Source organism: Bactrocera neohumeralis, unplaced genomic scaffold (assembly GCF_024586455.1).
Source record: "Bactrocera neohumeralis isolate Rockhampton unplaced genomic scaffold, APGP_CSIRO_Bneo_wtdbg2-racon-allhic-juicebox.fasta_v2 cluster09, whole genome shotgun sequence".
Lineage (NCBI taxonomy): Eukaryota > Metazoa > Arthropoda > Insecta > Diptera > Tephritidae > Bactrocera > Bactrocera neohumeralis.
Window position 1 is genome coordinate 9,283,306 of NW_026089622.1, and position 21,022 is coordinate 9,304,327.

The window sequence follows — 21,022 nt, forward strand, 5'->3', positions numbered from 1 at the left end:
AATCTAGTCCACCTTTGTCTTTTATATTCATTTCCATTATGCTTTTGTGCTCTTTCCTGATTTTCACCCGTTTTGGTCAAGTCATGTATGCCATATATGTGCATACAACGTGATACATAAATACATGTATCTACATACATTCATTAACAATAGAACGCTCAATTATGCGTATACATTTGCATGCCCGGTTGGGAGTATGTTTTACATACATATGTACGTACATCAGCTTTACTGTTGCGTGCAAACTAACAAACGAAAAGCTGAACCACGTCTTCCTATTAAATACACACCCCTGTTCCTTTCTGATAAAACACGAGTTCAACGTAAAAACGGATTCGTACATACATATATCGCACCATGTTCCGTTGTTAATCTCATCATACTACAGTACTTGTCTCTACGCAAACCCGCGTTTGCTCTGTCCTATGCGTGTATACGTGCGACGCAGACACTACCCCACATACGTACATATACATATGTATGTATATCACCTACACATGTATCAAAATACATCTTATATTTTCTAAATAGGCGCATTCTACACGTATTGATCCAAATATTCAACCTACCAACCGCTCAGGATGGCCAAGCTAGCCTAGGCAAGAAATAGGCCTGATGTTCATTCATATGTACATATATGTAAATATGTATATACATATATGCATATGTATATACATGTATACAAATATATGTAGCACATGTACCCATAGGTATTTAAGTATGTGTCCGTAGTGTCCGACAGCATAGTAGTCGCAGTCTCCGTCGAAGTCAAAGTCGTAGCAGCAGTTATCGCAATCGTCTTCTATGTCCTCGCAGCCGTCGTTGACGCCACAATGGGTACCGTTAAGAACGAAGAAGGATGCAAAGGATAGCTTTGCCGAGTGTCAGAATTGTGACAATGACCACCACTTTGCCAATATGAGTTTATATTCATTTATACGTACATACACATACATACATATACTATATCTTGAAAAGAAGGTATTGAGGTTGACGTACATACATATGTATGTATATACATATGTACATACATAGGTCCACACAATTACACGTGCTATGGTATGTATGCTCACACCATACCCTTAGTATGTGTGATTGCAAATATCTACATACTTATGTATGTATGTCATTTGTGCGAATGTTTGGTTGACAGGACACAACAGCGAAATTGTGCCCGTGTAGACGCGCAATTGTCCGATACGGTCAGCGGATTACCTTCTTTACCGTCTTCTTCTTGCTGATTGTCAGCTGGCTACGACGTTGCTATCTTTGTCGCTCGCTTACGTTTCGCGTCGCTCGCCTATTAATCATTACATTTTTGGCTGTCACTAAAATCGGTGGTGTGGTTTAGCTTGGTTCAGCTTGGTCAAGAGCGCGCGCAACTGACCAAATGCCCAAAAGGAAGCACTGCAAACACGCGCATAAACACATACACTTGAATAAGTTCATGTGCATGCACATATTAAATACACACACAAAAACATTCTCACATATGCACACGTGCTCATAACCATGTTGTATCCGTTAGTAGTAAATTTGAACGCAACTACACTGTCGTACAATAAGGCGGTAGTTTCTGCGACGACCATGATGGTGGCGGTAAATTTGTGCAAATTCAAATACTTTCGCCGCTAAAATTAAACTTCGGCGCTCACTAGGTCCAGTTCAGCGACACTCGCGTTCGTAGTCGCGCTCGCGCTCATAGTTGTTGGGCCTTATTTACACTCGCGACAATTTGTCGCCTTGCCGGTACGTCGTTCATATTCGAAGGTTCGCAAAGCACCGTTGAACGGAAACACAATCACATCCTTTGGACACGCGGACGAGACAACAGCGCCACGGTGAAGGCAAAAAAAGGTGACAAAGTTACGATTAATATAAATAAATGTGCTTTTCCACGTTGCGGACATTACTACGCGAAGTGACAAATAATAAGAAGAGAATAAAACTTAATTTCAGTGAAAGTGTGATTATTTCTAATTTGATAGCGTATATACTATGTAAATGTATGTATGTATCAATATGTATACGACACATGTATATGGATCCATATTAAAGTGAAAAATCGTAAATATAAATCTACAAACATTCAATTGTCCAATTTTGATTTAATACTTATGCTAATATTTTCGCGATTGTATTACAAGTGAGATAGTGACGATATACATGCATACATGATTTATTAAATTGTTTGAAAGGAAATCTGTTGCACTGAAGTGTCATTGACTACACTGCTTATGGCCTACATATGTATGTATGTACATACATAAGTAAAAATAAAAGTTGTACGTTATTGTGTGTATGTTACGTTTTGTAAATATTGAAGATTTTATAACTTAGGCAGAAATAAAAGACAAGCTAATAAAATATAAAGTAAGGAATTGCTTTGAAGCAAACCCTCTTTCATTCTTCGAACTGTTTCAAATAAACGGTAAGTATGATATTAAAATTTAATAAATCTGAGTTATCATCGGATTCCACCAATTTCACACTGTATGTGCTATCACACTTTTAGCAGTTGTCTGCGTATCAAATCTATGGGAGTAAGGGTTGTTTCAGATTATCTGGCATTACAACTGTTATTCTAGTTTAGCAGCTGTGTCTTTTTTTATAAATTTAACGATTTTTAATTTTAATGAAAATACATTTTCTTCTGGTTTATTTTTCGAGTTTGTAAAGAAATTTGAGCAATGATTGCTAAAAGTAAACAGTATTTCTCAAAAATGTGGTGTCTGCATTTTCGAATATACTAAACTCGTAGGCAAACGAAAAACTGTTATAGTATATATGTATATACATATATAGTATATTATATATTAATATTGTTTTATGGAGCCTCTAAAAACATGTTTTGCAATAAATCTTTGGCACGATATGGGCGAATAAATAAGGGGCTTAGGATTAACATATGTATATACTCACTTTAGACTTCTGGTTTTTGAGATATTTGTATACAAAGTTCAACAATTTCATATAGGAAATTAACATTCACAGTTAGTGTGTTTACATTCATGACTAATACCCATGTTTCCACATATTGTGTTGTGAAAAACTAATCAAAACAAATTTTTTGTTATATATAAAGGAACAATGGTTATAAAATTTTATAATTAGAGATATGTTATATATTATTTTGCTATATAATTTTTTTTATGAATTGGCGGTCCAACAACGTGGTGTTCAGAGTTCTTTTGTGTCGAATTTCTTTCAGCACTAAATAATAATAAAGATGATAAACAGAAATATTTTTCATTATTTTTTCACAAAACAAAATGTGGCAACACTAATACTTGTCATAAATGTAAGTCACAAATCTTTCGAAACTGTAGGAACGCAAAATAGTTTATAAAATATATTTATTTTCTTAAAAAATACACAAAAAATGTAAAATTTAGATATATTTCAATGTGTACAGTGTAATTAAAAATATATTAATTGGAAAATATGTGCAATTTGAGTAAACATAGTGAAATAGCGTGTATTACTTTTACGAATGGAGGACCTCTTCTATCCATCCGTACCACCAAATCACGGCTCCAAAAGAATTGCAATTTTGCCGCAATTTTGACTATGGAGCTAGAAATAAGCAAAGCACAATAGAAAATTGCTAGTTTTTAGAAATATTCGAGCACAATTTTAATGATGATGTAATAGCTTTTAAACTCAATGTTTATTTAATATCATATTTTGTCAATTGCCCTTAACAATAGCCTCGAGGAGACTATAGTTTTTGAAAATAAAAGTAGTACTCATCAAGTACTCAAATTATTAATTCTACGTGACCAATTTCGTTTCAATGAACGTAAGCAATAGTATTATATTGTTTAAATAATAAAAAAAAAACTCTCCTAATAAGCCTTTTCGTACTATCTGTAAAACTTATTTTAATGTATGTACATATTTACTCATTAAGTTATCGGTAAGAACTTTCAACAAAACCGTTATATGTATGTTGAGTGGTTATCATAGAGGCGTATACACGGCTATTTTGTTTAAAGCTTTAAACAGCAGATGCAAATTCAAACTCCAATGCCCTGTACCAATTCATAATATTGTAATTCAAATTATAGTTTACAATAACAACTTTCCTTGTGTGCCAAGGAATATATGTACCAATTTTGATCATGATTTTTTTCAAGTTATCACTTCCACGAACAGACAGAGGGGCAGATACTCACTCGATATTCAACTCGTCTTGTTATAGTATGTGTAACAGGTTATATTTCAAATTTAAACTTTTAAAACGTGAAGTCAATATACATTTACGAATTTCCTCCTTTATGTTTCTCTTCAACCTAATTTAACAACAAAAACTAATAAGGAAAGGTTTAATTCAGTTGTGACCGATTATTTTATACACTCGCAACTTGCAAAGATCAAAAGCATGAACATATTTGCAGGTTTTGGCAAATCTTTACGTTTAAAAAATTTTGCATTGAATTTCATCGTTATTCGATTTCTTTGTGTCCGAAATAATTATATCAAAATCGACTAATGACTATATTTCTCATATTAGTGTATTGGACATATATACATATGTTAATAAATAATGTATACGCGAGCTAGTTCTTCAGTTTCATATATCTTTTTAGACATTATTCTGAATTTTTCACACATCCTTTCTTTTCCAAGAAGCTGTACATTTTTCGATTGATATTGGACCTTTATATCACATTAGTACAAACTGACTGATTAAAATCAAGTCTTTTTATGCAATACTTTTTTATTTGACAAGATCTCTTCACAGAATTCGACACGGATTATTGTCTAAAATAAAACTATAATTTTCGTACAAATTGTTTGGATCGGATCACTATAGCACACAAATGCCATTCAAACTAATCGTTTAAAATCAAGATGAAGACAATTTTATTACCATTTATGCTCGAAGAAATTTACCTATAAAGGATATTATAGCTTATTTGTGATCGAAGTTAAAGTGTTTTCTTATTTTACTTCCGAATGTGAAATATTATCGCATAACTTTATTGATTTACGTTCTACGTAGTTAAGTTAGTGATAAATTAAGTATATGATAGGGAAATCAACAGAGAACACTATTCAATGAAATAAAGAAATCATTATAGATTCACATGTAGTATATGACGACAGGAGTAATTCATGCGGCCCACTTTCAGTATTTTACGACCCCATGTTTACACGACCATTTTGGTGTAAAAGGTTAACCTTGACAACCTTGTCTACTCTTGTAACATATTGCAACAGTTTTGTTCACTTAAAGGCTGTTGGAATAAAACTAATTGAGGAGCGTCTTTTTTATATTACATTGCAAAATGATATTCTATCATACCTTTAAAAATTGAAAAGTCGAAATTGGACCATTACTTTTTAAGCCCCAGATATCGAATATGTGGACTTAGTGCCTTGGCTATGTTTTCAAACGTCCGGCTTATATAATTTATATCTGAGTTATCTTCATAAACTTGTTATCAAGTATACGTACATTGAAATATGATTAACTCCTCCTATCCCATCTATAGTTGTGTGAGTACAGCTGTCGTCAAGCTATCGCAGGCAATTTTGTATATTTTCGAACACTATAAACTTTTTATACAAGTAAACAGGTGGAGATGTCAAACTGTATATTACTTGCGAAATTTACGGTTTGAACAAGTTGAAAACATATGTACTTTAGATTTATTAATTTATGATCGTTCCAAATGAATTATTTAGCAAAAATTGGTATTAAAACAAAAAAAACATTAACTTCGGCTGCACCGAAGCTAATATACCCTTCACAGGTGCATTTCTTTTAGTAACTATGTGTTTAGTTTGTATGATAGCTATATGCTATAGTTAACCGATCCGACCAATTTCTTCGGAGATTACATTGTTGCCTTAGAAAATAATCTATACCAAATTTGGTGATGATACATTGTCAAATGTGAAAGTTTTCCTTACAAGAACTTGATTCCGATCGTTCAGTTTGTATGGTAGCTATATGATATAGTTAACCGATCAGAGCAATTTCTTCGGAGATTACATTGTTGCCTTAGAAAATAATCTATACCAAATTTGAATTGAAGATACATTGTCAAATGTGAAAGTTTTCCATACAAGAACTTGATTCCGATCGTTCAGTTTATATGGCAGCTATATGTTATAGTGATCCGATATCGGCCGTTCCGACAAATGAGCAGCTTCTTGGAAAGAAAATGACGTTTGCAAAATTTCAAAAGGATATCTTAAAAACTGAGGGACTAGTTCGTATATATACAGACGGACGGACGGACGGACAGACAGATAGACGGGCATCGTTAAATCGACTCAGCTCAACATACTGATCATTTACATACATATGTACTTAATAGGGTCTCCGACGCTTCTTTCTGGGTGTTACAAACATCATGACAAACTTAACAGGTTCCCTGTCCTCATACAAAAATTAATTTTTAACGGTACACGTGCAACACTTATTTTTTAAGGGTTATCGATGAATTTTTGAACTATCCCACACATCTTGACAGCGATATAACGGTAACAAAAAAATTGTATCAGCTATGATACACGAACGTGTCACTACGAAGTTGAATTGCATACGCTCAATGTATCATTAGTGATACATATCATATATTTTTTAATTTATTTGTATATATACATACTATATCATATAACATATATATGTATCATATGTATCATATATGATACATGGGCGCTTTTGTATCACATGTGATACATTGGAACCTCTTAATATACCCTGTTCAGGGTATAAAAATCGTTGGTTAAAAAAATTGTTGTCAAATATTTCTTAAGAATTTACTTGTGCATTTATGCATTAATATTATTAAAATAACATTTATAGTTATAGTAATTGTGTATAAATGCTGCAAACATGCTAACTCAGGTTCTTATCTGTATTTTCACTAGCCTACAGCATCAGGGATTAAAATTTATCATCTTTTGATGGGTTTATTTAATATGTATATTATATTATATTTCATTTGAGCTAACTATGTTATATATATGTATGTAAATATTTCGGACGCGAGGCAAATTATATGACAAATATTACCGAGTTTTTTTGTACCATATATAAGTAATTCTTTCAAATTCGTTTCGAATGTTGAATTCTTGCGAGATCGCAAATTTGCTATATAGAATATAATAATTTTGTTCTCCTTACGGTTATTTGTGTCATTTAAAACTAATCGAAATAGATATAAGGTTATATAAATGATCAGGGTGACAAGAGGAGTTGAATTCCGAGTGACTGTCTGCCCGTCTGAACGTGCAAGCAATACATAAAAGGGGTCCCTAAATTAACGGAAGGTTTAGGCTTAATAACATTGGATAAACCAAGGCCACAATCCTTACGAATGATGGAACAAAATGTTTCATTATTCATATTTCATGCGAAAGAGACAAAAATAGTGAAAGTGAAGTATCATCGTAAACTGTGAAGATATTAATTAAAATGGCGACAAATTTAAATCATTTTTGAGAAGGCGTCTCAGCAACATGTACTGGGTTTTCTGATATGATTTCGAAAAGTGTCGTTTCGGACATTTTTAATAAGATGATGTGAATTCTTTTTTAAATTCAAAATATTTGGACAAATATACTCCTTACAAATTATTAAATTTTATTATTAAAGTAACCGTTCTCCAAACTAATCGTTAGTCAAATATTGTATCTGATATAAATGCGGTAAATAAACAAAACTGTCGGTTCTGGTGCGACTAACAAAAATCATGAACAACCATCACGACTTACATAAGTTGGCAATAGTTTTTTGACTGCTGGATCCATCCGTTGATCTAAAGGCGAGATTTTTAATAAATTGAAAGACTCTGGGAAAATATACAATCACTCCTTTAAAGTCACACAGCATGCAACAACTGACGTCTATTGGGAGAAAAGTAATTAATGCTAATTATTTCAACACTAAATTGTGACGTTGGGTGGTCTCAAGGTAACCTTAAAATTTATTCTTTTGGGGTACATATTTGTCGTTCCTAAGAATTTCTTGAGAATTACCAGACTCTCTTGAAGTCACCAGCACTAAAATATGGAAAATTAATTTAATTTTTGTATGTATATACTTAATAGTAAAAACAAAAGTACTCGCAAAAATAAACTCGACTTTTCTAAAGATATGATCTTCATTCTTTTCTTTACTGGCGTAAATAGTTTACGGTACTTTAGCCGATGTAAATATTTCGCCCCAGGCAAATTATTTTCGCAAATATTACCGGTTTTTTACCCATAATATTCCAAGCGAACCAATTCTTTCCAAGCTGTTCCTTCAAAGCTGTTGAATTTCTTTCCTCTGCTTCCTCCGGCAACATTACTATATAGATATAATAATGTTTTCGTTCATCGGACGACATGATCTAGCCATTTAAAACTTTTAATCGATGATATAAGGTTATGTCAATGTCGTGACAAGACATTTCAACTGTCTCATCGTCCATCGAACGCAATATTCAGCCAACTCGCAAAGGACCATAAATTTTCGCAGAACTTTTCTCTTGAAAGCCGCAACGTATGACTGGAACAGTGTTATTATTCAGTATTTCATGCACCAAGTTCGAAGTACTTCGAATAATGTTTTCATCGTAAACTGTGAAGATATTAATTAAAATGGCGACAAATTTAAATCTTACCGTAATTTTGGAGAAGGCGTCTCAAAGAGAGCATGTACTGGGTTTTACCATAGGGATGATATGATTTCGAAGTGTCGTTTCGGACATTTTTAATAAGTGATGATGTGAATTCTTTTTTATTTGAATTCAGTAATATTTACAATTTCATCATGGACAAATATACCCAAGAACAACGTTTACAAATTATTAAATTTTATTATTAAAGTAACCGTTCTCCAATTGCTCGTTATTCGTCGAATTTAGCCACTTGTATCTGAGTAATGCGGTAAATAAACAAAACTGTCGGTTCTGGTGCGAGAAAATCTAAAAATTATTCATGAACAACCATCACGTTTACATAAGTTGGCAGTTTGATGTAGTTTTTTGGCTGCTGGAACCATCCGTTGATCTTAACAACATCTGGTTCTAACAAGACGAGACTACAAGTCACACAGCACGTGCAACAACTGAATTATTGGGAGAAAAGTTTGGAGATTTAATTATTTCAAGAAATTGTGACGTTGGGTGGTCTCAAGAAGTTGTGACTTAACACCATTAGACTACTACTTTTGGGGTTATTTGGAGTCATTGGTCTTGAGCAATATACCAGACTCTCTTGAAGCTTTAGAATTTAATATGGAACGTGCTATTCATGATATATGACTTAATTTAGTAGAAAAGTACTCGAAAATCATCATCGAATTCTCTACCAGTTGTTCTTCATTCTTCTTCTTTACTGGCGTAAAAAGCGCTTACGGTTTTAGCCGATGTAACAACATCGCCCCAGTCGTTTCTTCTTTTCGCAAGGTAGTGCCAATTGGAGATTCCAAGCGAAGCCAGGTCCTTCTCCACCTGTTCCTTCAAAGGAGTTGAGGTCTTCCTCTTCCTCTGCTTCCTCCGGCACGTACTACGTCGAATACTTTCAGAGCTGGAGTGTTTTCGTTCATTCGGACGACATGATCTAGCCAGTGTAGCCGCTGTTTTTTAATTCGCTGACCTATGTCAATGTCGTCGTACATTTCATACATCTCATCGTACCATCGAACGCGATATTCGCAGTGGCCAACTCGCAAAGGACCATAAATCTTTCGCAGAACTTTTCTCTTGAAAGCCGCAACGTCGACTCATCAGGTGTTATCATCGTCCATGCCTTTGCACCATATAGCAGGACGGGAATAATGAGTGACTTGTAGAGTACATACAACAAAAAATATAAAACTTTAAATTTGTCCAGGGCATCGGAGGAAGAATGTCTGTGATTGAAAAATTACAAAAACTGGGCTTGTTCCGGCCTCTAATTAATTGAATGTACATAGCTCACACTCCATTAAAGCTATTTTAACCAAACTTGCTAAGAAAAAGGCAGAGACATCAAATTTACACCCGAAATGGACTTAATGCTGGCTATCATTAAAAATTGGACGATGGACTACGTCTGAAGTGAAATAATATTAAGTGGGTCTATGATTTATAATATACATACATAAATTTATGTAGAAAGATACCAAATTTCATTGGGATCCATACGGTTTCTCGATTTTAAAGTGAAAGATTTGAACGGTATTTAAAATTGTAATACTTGTAGTTGTAGGCCAATTTCACCGGTTGTTCCTTCCGTATCAGCTTTACAGTAAAATTAAACTTTCTGCCGTATTTCGTTTGCAAGCGAGTAGTTCACTTTATTAGTTTTCAGTATTACTTGAATTTACCCAGTATGTTAGAAGAATAGAGAGGGTTGCCTTTGGCAAGTTTTAATATAGCTTGAGTGTTTATTAATTTCTTTAATCACATACATATGTACATATATCTCTACTCCCTCTGATTCTCTTTACCAAATTTATTTTTTCGATTAGGGACAAATAATCTATATCTAATTTCGCCTATCTTTGGTACCAACCTTCACGGAGCACCAAAAACACGTGAGGAAAATTTTACTTCATATCTATCTCGATTAGTGTTACCTATTACCAATAACCGTAGATAAACCAAAGTATTGTGCTCTTAACATTATTTGGCCTTGATAAAACATTAATTAAATATATTAAGACGTGCAAGAGAATAAAAATTTCTAGTATGCAAACGAAATACTCAAAATTAGGCTATTTAATTTATGGGATCTTATTTCACTTTTCAATTACTTACTCAAATTTTGGCTATTTAATTTTATGGGATCTTATTTCACATTTCATTTATTTTTGTTGTCTCCGTTTTTTCCATATCCAGGATTGCCAACATAAATCATAAACATTCTTTTACTATAAACAATTCTTGCGGATTTGTATGCAAATCTCAAGGTCGCGTTATACTATACCACAAATTGAAAACAATTTGATAAGGTTCTACATTGAATGTTTTCCCTTTTCGTATATTTCGTAATCAAATTTCTTCAGGATACCAATTTATGAATTAGAGTTTATAATAAAAACGAATTTCCTGACACACATATAACTATCATATGTTATGGGTATAAACAAACCTATACATACATACATATTTAAGCAATACGTATTTATGTATGTATTTTATTCGTATTACATTATCATCCAGCAGTATCAGCTGATTTTCATTCACAATCCGGGAAGCAAGTAAATAGCACAGTTCACAACTTCTAAATATATATATATATATATATGTATAATATGTATATATATATATATACTTATGTATCTACGTGAAAGCATATGAGCATAAAACGAGGGAGAAAGGAATTATCATCTGATTCGTATTTTTATTTGAGTTCTTTTTTATTGCATTGTCTCGTCACAACAAGCTAAGGATATAAAGCACATAAAAATCAGTATATGGCACACTAGATGTTACAATATTTATACACATACAAATTGGTATGTTTGCAAGGAAGCTCAGAGCTAGCAATGGGCCCATAGCAAAGCATTGAGAAGCTACATATAACACATTTTTTCTTTTCTCTTATATTTTTATATACTCTGGTGTTTACATATAAAATGAATGAACCATTAATGCCAAGTAATATATACATATATAATATACTCAGACATATAAGCAAAGCATTCCAAGATACAAGTACCAGACTTGAATAAAGGCTTACATGTACCATACATATGTTTTAAATAGTTTCCTTTGTTGACCTTTATTTGCCAGACTCTAATGCAGTCATTGGATAGTAAACTTTTATACATATGTTCAAACTTTTATACTTATGCACAAATGCATTATGCATTCATACGTTTACCCACTCATTATTATTACATATGTATTCCTGTGCCTTACATTTATTCATACATACAAGTATGTATGCATATTTTCACATTTAAATACTCAACGGTGGGGATCGTCAAACAAGTTTATAGAAATGTAATAATAAAATTATAACGACACATATACATATCTTGGGAAAATTATTAATTCACTTACAATTATAGATATTAGCGTAGTCACTTTGGTTGATTCTAAACAGACAAGTGTAAAGATATTTAACGTTCTTTTTTTTGTAAGTTTTTAGCAGAAATAACATACTTACACATAGAAATTTCAGAAATAATATTATGTTTCTATAATGTTTTGTGTAATTGGTAAAACATTTCCACTTAGTATCCATACTCAAATGCGATTATTTGATGTTATCACGAGATTGTTTTTTTTTTCTTTTATAATGTTTCCCTTGATAGCGCTTTTTCATTAATAAAATATCCCTGAAAAAACCTTTCGCCTTGAGCGTTACTCACAGCATTCAAATTTGCCGGAGAGAAATCCATATCAGCAGCATATGTATTTTTACGATCATACTACAAGCCAAAGCTCTATATGATATAATTAGTTCATTTATCAAGTCTTTGTAATTTCCCTCTCCGTAGTTCCCCCCGTGGATCCGTGACTGTATATGGCACATATTTAAGTATGATGTAAGTTAGTCGAATACAATAGTTAAAAAGTAGTATAAATAACGGTATTTAAAAAGAGACAAGCGCATATGTTATATGAGGTTAGAAACTATATGTAACTGTCCCAAACACTGATTGAAACAATATTAGTATCTGAGGGGACAACAACATAAACAAAAACCATCACAAAAAACTTGTGACAAAAGCAGTGTAATCTAAATATCTTATTGGTTATTCCCAATAACGTGAACAGATAAACGCTTAACTACTAGACGCTTTATTTATGTGGATAAACTTACTGGATCGTGTTCCTTGAATAAAATGTCATCACAACTAAGAGCTTTTTGCCATCGTCTAACTTTGCAACGGGTGATGCAATAGTCTTTTTTGACAGATCACGCATGAGTCGTGTTAAGCTATCATGCTATTTTAGTTCAGTATTGAACGAAAATTCACGTCTGTAAAAAATTTGTTTTGTGCGCTTTGTTTAACTTATGGTCAACATAATCGGCATTTTGAGCGTACTTCTCGCAACACCATCACCCATCTTGAGACCCAGTATTCATTATTGTGTAACATTCCACCGAATAGACCACGTCCAGTAAACAGTGAAGATAGCGGTGATAACAGCCGTAGCTAGGAGTGTACAAGAAGATCATGTAGAGTCGATTCGGCTATGAGCACTTTACGTCGAAATCTTAAATTGAAAGCGTAAAAAATACAGCTTGTGTAAGAACTAAAACCACACGACATTCCCAAGCGAAGCTTCGCTCTATGAACTCTTGAAAAGTTTCAAGAGGATCCGACGTTTTCGAGTCAAATTCTGTTCAGGTCCATTCTGGCTCAGTGGATATATAAACAAGCAAAATTGCCACCTTTAAGACGAAGAGCAATCTGAAGAGATTCGAGAGCTGCCATTTAATCCAGTAAAACAATGGTTTGTGGGCCAGTGCAATGATCAGTGAGAGCGTAACCGTCAATGGCGACCGTTATAGCGCCATGATAACCGAGTGTGTGATGCCTGAAATTGAAGGTCGGGATCTCGATGACATTTGGTTTCAATAATAGGCCACCAAAGGATGGACCATCTGAGACGTAGTCGTGGCAAGCATTTGAAAGAGATAATTTTCAATAGTTAAATGACAAAAAAATGGACTTTCGAATGATAATAAACATTCCACGTCAAATTTGAAATTTCTTTTCTTTTTCTTTAAAAAAATAGGGAACCTCGAAATAGATCACGTTATTCACGCTTACGGAAAGCCATTTTTTTGCAAACATAACATAAAGTAAAATTATTTTTTGAAAATCTATTGGCGTGGCACACCCTCGAATAGGTTTAATGTGCATATCTCACAAACCATTACAGCTATTTCAATCAAACTTGCCGAGAAAAGTGTTCCTAATACATCTTCGGATACTGTAAAAATAGATAAAATAAGATGATAACCACGCGTACTCCACATATAACAGTTATGTTGAAAGCTATTAAAAGTGCAATGACTCAATAAGTAAATGAGTTGGAAAATTAAACGAACTGACTTCATGGAAGCTGGTGTTAAAATTGAACAATGGGCGTGGTATCGCCAACCTTTGCCTAAAATCTTTTATCTCAGGAACTACTTCACCAATTTTACGCATAACAATATTTTTATCTTCTAATGTTATGAGTGAAATACAACCACATCTCCTTCCCATATTGAAATGAATGTTTTCACACAAAAGCGTAGTTAAGTTCGCGTAAATGCGAAAAATAGTGGAACTGAACTCGGACCATAACTTTTCAAGTCCCCAGATACGGAATATGTAGACCTTAGTGCTGATAGATGATTATTTTCTGTGTATTGTGTTTTGGTAAACAAAAGTAGGTTTAAAGCTGAATAAGAATAAAATTGGTCAAGATAGTGGTCTAAAGTTCATATCCCTGATAAAATGACTTCCGACTGACTTTTTCCTCGTAACCTAATTGATTAAATGTTTTTACACGCATATAGGCTAGGGTTGTTCAAAAACTTTAAAAAATATAATAAGAAGACAATATAAAACCGTCAAGCAGAGGATCTTCCCACTACAATTAAGGGGGTACTCTCATGTGAACGCGTACATTTTACCACTTTTTAGGAAAATTTGTTTTATGCGACTACAAAATTCAATCATTTTGATTTTCTAATATATTTTTATTTGTATTTTGAAATGTACAAAAAAACCTTTTTTTTTCGTTTTTTACATTTTTAATATATTTTTTTTAATTGATTATTATTCAGTAGTTCTACGGCTATCGTCCGTTTCATTACAAAAAAAAAAATGTTGAAATTCAAAAAAAGTCACGAAAATCTGGGTTTTTCCGTTAAAAATTGTTTAAAAAAAATATGAAAATATTTTCGAACATAAGCAATTCTAGTAGGGCCTTTAACTATAAATGAGTAGAAGAACATACATATGTAAATTTTAAGGCAATCGGTTGAATACTTTTTTTTTAGGACCATGACTGTTTCAGAAAATGATGATTCGAGAAAAATGCGTTTAGAAACGTAGCAGCTGCAGACTTGTCATGGCGCATGGTAGGCAGTAGCTTACGACACGTCGGCGACTATGAGCTGTAACTTATCAAATACTATGAATTTCGGTCTGAATTTTTAGCAGCATGTTTTCAATAGGTTTTACTGTCAAAATATAAAAAAATCGATTTTTCGAAGTGATTACATGAGTATACCCCTTAAGGGCTCAGAGTACCAAGCGAAAAACCCCTTTATAAGTTTTCAATTAACGGTATTTTGTGGGCGTGGCAATGTTAGGCTCCTCTGTAATGCCAACCTACTTACATATGCATGTATATCACCAAGGAACACATTAACCAGAAATACAACTAGTCTCGTCGTTTTTATTATTGTTATATACATAAGTATATACATATGTAACTCTACCATATATCCATCTCGGATTAATTTTAGGTGCTACAAAAAAGATGCAACATGTTGCTATGAATTTGTTAATAATTACATGCGAATTGATGTCTCTTCAGCCAAACAATACCTGTTTAATTTTTAGCCGTATTCAAATTTTCTCTCACAAATACATATCTCTTGTAAACTATTTCCATTCAAGAGCAATTCATACTTCTCTTATTCAAAATTTCTCTTGCGTTAATAAATTACGTATCCTAGCATTGCATATGGATTCCCCACTCGTTAGTTTAAAAGCAATAACCATCTCCTGCCTCTCTTCATATTTTTGGGCGGAGCTAATGCTAATATGAAGTGGTTGTTTTTGCTAGGCTTCTATAATATAAGACAGTTTGCCACAAAATGGGGAGCCATATGCCTTGTGCATACCTGTTTTCATGATGTGCCTTAATGATCCCACTGTGAGTTGCAACATACATATGTATATCCACTGTGACTACAACTTACCTACAGCTTGGTTGACGAACGAACTCGAACAAACATGTTGCGCTCTTGGTATTGTGTTAGGGTTGTATATCTCTTTGGTTGCAATGAGTACAATGAGCGTACAGGTAAACAAATCATAAATCTTTAGTCACGTGCATAAACGCGACTCCCAGGCACCCGACGTAGAGCCGACGAAATTTCGCTTGTTGCTTATTCGTAATTTCGCGAGGAAATGTATGTCTCCGCAGTGGTAACTACAGTTGTGTACAATGCGGTGTCGAAGGAAGCGCACCAATTAGCATTTTCCATTTCAGTGTGTTGCATTGTCTTTCGTCCACTAAAAAGTAACACGCTATTACTGCGTATCAGCGTTGTTATATGTAAATTTAGATAAGGGAGAACAGCGGGCGTTACTTTTGATATGGTGAAGCTCGTACCAATGACTGCCTGGCAAAATAAAATACTTGTGTATATTTATACTCACTTTGCATAACATACACTTGCTTACCAATGTGAGGTCGCATGTTCATGAAAAACTGTTTTAACTTGTTTACATACTATATAAACAGCGTGGCACGGTTTTGTTTACACAACCGAAAGTCACGGGTATACCGTAAAACTTATTTAATATTTTAAAAGAGTGGTGCATTTCTATTGGATGCGGATAGTATTACTGCAATCCTGCCCCAGTATGTTAATTTTTGAGGAGAAAACAACCCTTGTATATAGCAAACATACTGTATGCCTTCAGATAGCGAATTTTAATTTCTTGCATCTCTGGGTATACTGATAAATGTATGAAAGACCCTACAAGTATTTGTTTGACATACTGTTATTTATATATTTTCTCTTTTCCAGAATTCAAACTGTTCGAAACCGGTCTGAAGTTGGATATCTCCAGCTATTCCCATATGAATATTCGGATGACTACAAAGGGCAAACGCCCATTGCGTAGTTTGACTCCAAGTGATAAAATCAACGCCATTCAACGAATTCATGATGGAGAGTCCAAAGCATCAGTGGCTCGTGATATTGGAGTCCCAGAATCTACATTACGTGGGTGGTGCAAAAACGAGGATAAGCTGCGTTTTATGTCACGACAAACTGATAAAATAACAGCTGATTCATTGGCCGAAAAACTGGGAACATCGGCCGCTATTCTCGTAGGACCTCCCGAAAAACGTCAAAAGTTGGACGGTAGTTCTGTACCCTTCATTTATTCTAATAAAATTAAATATGACGATATGATGTATAAACGGTCTCCGCTAAATGGTCTTGACTATGCGTCAAGCAAAACACTTTCAGAGATTACTTTCAATGGCTTGTCTACGGACTATGTTGCTTTTAGCAGTGCTGTAAAGAATAATAAAAGTTTTGGCACTGACGTATCACGTCAAACAGATCCAGCAATTGCTGCTATAAGTCCCCTGACAAGCCTATCTCAGCTTTCCGGGCTCTCTGGCCTGGCACAATCACCTCTAGCAATTAGTTTCAATGAACTTACATCAAATCTAAATATTTTGGCACAGTTAAATCCTGGACTGGCAGCAATGTCTTGTCTAAATGAATTAGGGGCTACAACAAACCCATTACGTAACGTAAAAACAAAACCTCAACTACAATTGGAAAGTCCTCAGAGTGACTGTGGAGATCGACAACAAGGGTTGTCTGTTAAAAATTGGGCGAAACAAAAATCCCCATCATCGACTTCTGAAGAATCATGTTATGGACTTAACTTACGTCTAAATGAAGATAATAATAAAAACAAAATCAAATGCCCCAGCCCATCTCTCGCACCATCGCTTTCTATTTTATCAGATGATCCCTTAATTTATTGGTTGAAGTCTCAGCAAGCAATGTTGGGACTGAATAATATCTATCCATCGCCACTAGCACCGCCAATGGGGGCATCGAGTCCACCATTGCGATCTTCAACACCACATCAATCAGCGAAACTTCATGTCACTACCCCATTAAGCGTTTCTGCATCAATAACACCATCGACTGCACCTTCTTTGGATGGTAAAAACTCCGCATGGCTTAATTGGTGCAAAGCTTTGGGTGCTAGTCTTAATTCGTTAGCACCCACTACTGCGGCCGCTGTTCTTCATGGCCCACCTATAAAACAACAACATCAACCGTCTTCCATTGCGACCATTTCAACAGATATTGAAACTACTGCATTGACATCAAATAAATCCACTCAAAATTCTCAATTGGAAAATATTCTGTTTACTCAACTAACAAAAAGTATTAACAGCTGTTCAATGGAAAGTTCAACAATACTTAACAGTACCCATTCTACCCATATGGAAAATGTAGATTCTTCAAACAAGCCCGAAGATCTATCAGCTCGCACGGTAAAAAACAATTTAACAGCTACTTCACCATCACCGACAGTACCAGCCCAGGACTCAACACCAAGCCCTAACCCAGGAGAAAGTTTAGTTCCTACTCCAATGCATAGCCCAAATGAGCAATTAATAGCAAAAGTTCCACATTCTCCCCTTTATAATGAAGAAGCAGAAGACTGCGGTACAGACATGTCAGATTGCAAGGACGTTCTGGATAATTTATTGTACAAAATCAATAACAATCCGTCTGTAATTTCATTAAGTAAAGCTACTACTCCGACAAGTGTCGAAGGAGCAGATTATGATGGATGTAGAAGTGAATCTAATATTAGCTATGGAAGTGACAATAATCAAAATAGTAGCGATGAAAATGTCAATAACAACAATCACTCCAATAAAACAGATGAAGAAGAACGCTTTAAATTATCGGCGTTAAAAAAAGAAGATGAAGATTACGAAGCCATAAATCATGGTGAACAATTTCTTAAATGGTTAGAAAACTGTAGCAATCCTCGCATAACGGCGTCACATTTAATGCAATTGAGATTCCTTATATCAGCGCTAAAATCTAATTGCGATCCTAATGATGAAAGTAGCCTGCATAATTTAAAAAGGAGTAGTACGGAAAGGGCTCCTGAAAATATTGTTAATACATTGGAAGATAATAGTCTTATAAATAAAGGGCGTCGTCGAAAATAGGAAAAACCAAAATCGACAACAATAGAGACAAAATCCGGTAATCCAAAAGAGAATATCTTACATTATGAAAATCTTCGGAGTTCTTCAATTGATATAGTAACCTTGAATAGGCATTCAATTTTATCGATATATAGTGTTAATACTGAAATCACTGGATAAAGTCAAAGGAAGGAAAGCAAAAACTATAGCTTAATTTGTAATATCGATAGCGAATCTGTTGATTGAGATATCTACGTACTACTAAGATATATTTACGTTTATTTATGAATATATATTAAAACTATTTACATACATGCACAACGATATTTTTTACTGACTAAATTGGAATTGCATTTAATTTGCTCCTTTGTCAAAATAAGAGTACTAACAAATGTAACGGAAGAGGTAGTGCGTAAGGTTTGAAACTGATTCTGGTACTGAATTCATGTAATGACTTTTAAAAAAGTAATGAAATGTTTGAAGATAATTTAGGTCGAGCTATTTCCATCTTCTATATATTACTTTTAATACCAAAAAGTAGTACACCTTTTATTGGTTCTAAACCATTTGTAGCTTTATATACATACAAACATATGTATTTAAATGTACGTATAAGTACAGAGTTTTGAAGTGGAAAACCTACATATGTACATATATGTGACAGTATGTTAAATTAATTGAAGTGATTGAAATGAATGAAAAAATATATCGTCGCCTAAAATACAAAATAACGTATGATAATAAAATTCGAAATTGCGTGTTTCGTTGATTACGACCCACTATTTCAAATTACATACATACATATAACGACATATGTGCGACATTTTAAGGTTCTGCTATCAGATATATGTATAGTAAACCAGTTTTAACCAATATGTAAATTTTTTTTCACTCATGTTTCATTTTTATAACATGTACCATTCTTTTCCCTGTAAATTTCCGAAAATGTTACGTTATTTTGCATTTTAGCTGACGATATGTAATTCCATATGTGCGGGTATTAGTAAAGAAATATCTTAAAAACAGAAGCGCTCAGTTATCATAAGATATATGTATGTAAATGCGTCTGACCAATTATTATTTAAAAATCAAAATTCTTTGTTTTGCTTAAGTCAACTACTTTATCGAATTGCCATGTGTGTATGACTACTACATATGTATAAAAATAAAGAGCTTATTTATATCAATGCATATACATATGTATGTACGTACAGACATGAATGCACACGTCTTGATTTAAATGTATTTTCTAAATGAAAAGCTGTTTTAATTATCGATGTGCATATGTAATATTCACAATTACATACATATATTGAATTTTTATTCGTAAGATCTTCCCTTACTCCGAAAAACTTAAAATTGTTGGTTCTTATTTTTTATTTATATAGATTTAAAACTAAGAAATGTAAGTATTATAGTCCAAAACTTTATGAAATATTGTAAGAAATTTAGCATCCCTGCATGCATAGGATTTCAAAAAATTTTTTATATACGAAAAAATGTATAATATATTATTTCTTGTACATATATATAATTAATATTAAACTCATTTTTATGTCAAAAAATTATTAATTTAGTCTTGTGTAAGTATTAGAAAATTTTCATCGGAATGTACGATTATTTAATATTATTAGTTAATTTGAAATTGAATTTTCTGATAAAAAATCTTTTCAATTTACAAAGATGAATTATGTATAAAATTTTTTTTAATGGCTTAGGGGAACGGGTGCGTGTTTCAAATTCTCTACTTAATAAGTCACTAACTATATTAAATATAAATGAAGAAATGAACAGAATGAATTCTTGAATTTAGAAGAAAACTATGATGTTCTTTGCAATCATATTCTCCAGATCCATGAAACTTGTTTTCATTTGCAAACATGAAAAACTAGCTGGGAAGAAATTTGTGTCAAATGAGGCCTCTTTTCCAGAAGTAAATAAATTGGAAAATTGCCGAGTCAAACGTACTAATCTGAAAAAAATATGCAACTACTCGACCGATGTAAGCCAAATTTGTGCGTACCATTAATCTGATATGTTTATTTAATTCCTTCTGATTAATTGTTTTGAAATATATAAATAAAGCACGTATTAAGACACTGAAATAAAACTGTGCAAAATAATTCATCTGAATT

The 21,022-nt window shown here is 33.4% G+C and overlaps 2 protein-coding genes across 5 annotated transcripts in view; one reads left to right on the forward strand and one right to left on the reverse strand.

The window, feature by feature from the left end:
• LOC126764595 (coiled-coil domain-containing protein lobo-like) overlaps positions 1 to 16,195 on the reverse strand; it is a 380,690-nt gene extending 364,495 nt beyond the window's left edge. Inside the window, exon 1 of the mRNA XM_050482265.1 lies at positions 15,877 to 16,195. The gene's annotated coding sequence lies outside the window, so the exon portion shown is untranslated. The remainder of the gene's footprint in view (positions 1 to 15,876) is intronic.
• Positions 1,179 to 20,921, forward strand: LOC126764479 (protein distal antenna). 4 transcript variants are annotated; one of them, XM_050482185.1, is made up of 2 exons: positions 1,179 to 2,431; positions 16,714 to 20,921. In XM_050482185.1, exon 2 carries the CDS (start codon positions 16,767 to 16,769, stop codon positions 18,906 to 18,908), a length of 2,142 nt encoding a protein of 713 aa, XP_050338142.1. In that variant the 5' UTR covers positions 1,179 to 2,431; positions 16,714 to 16,766; the 3' UTR covers positions 18,909 to 20,921. The 4 variants fall into 4 exon arrangements, with proteins under 4 accessions (XP_050338142.1, XP_050338144.1, XP_050338145.1 ...); XM_050482187.1 differs by having other exon boundaries at positions 1,179 to 1,857; XM_050482188.1 differs by lacking the exon at positions 1,179 to 2,431 and adding an exon at positions 3,405 to 3,802.
• The last annotated feature ends 101 nt before the right edge of the window (positions 20,922 to 21,022 follow it).

What these genes read in the sequence shown, in the direction of transcription:
- LOC126764479 (XM_050482185.1), top strand. Translation starts at nt 16,767, where the DNA reads ATGAATATTCGGATGACTACAAAGGGCAAACGCCCATTGCGTAGTTTG.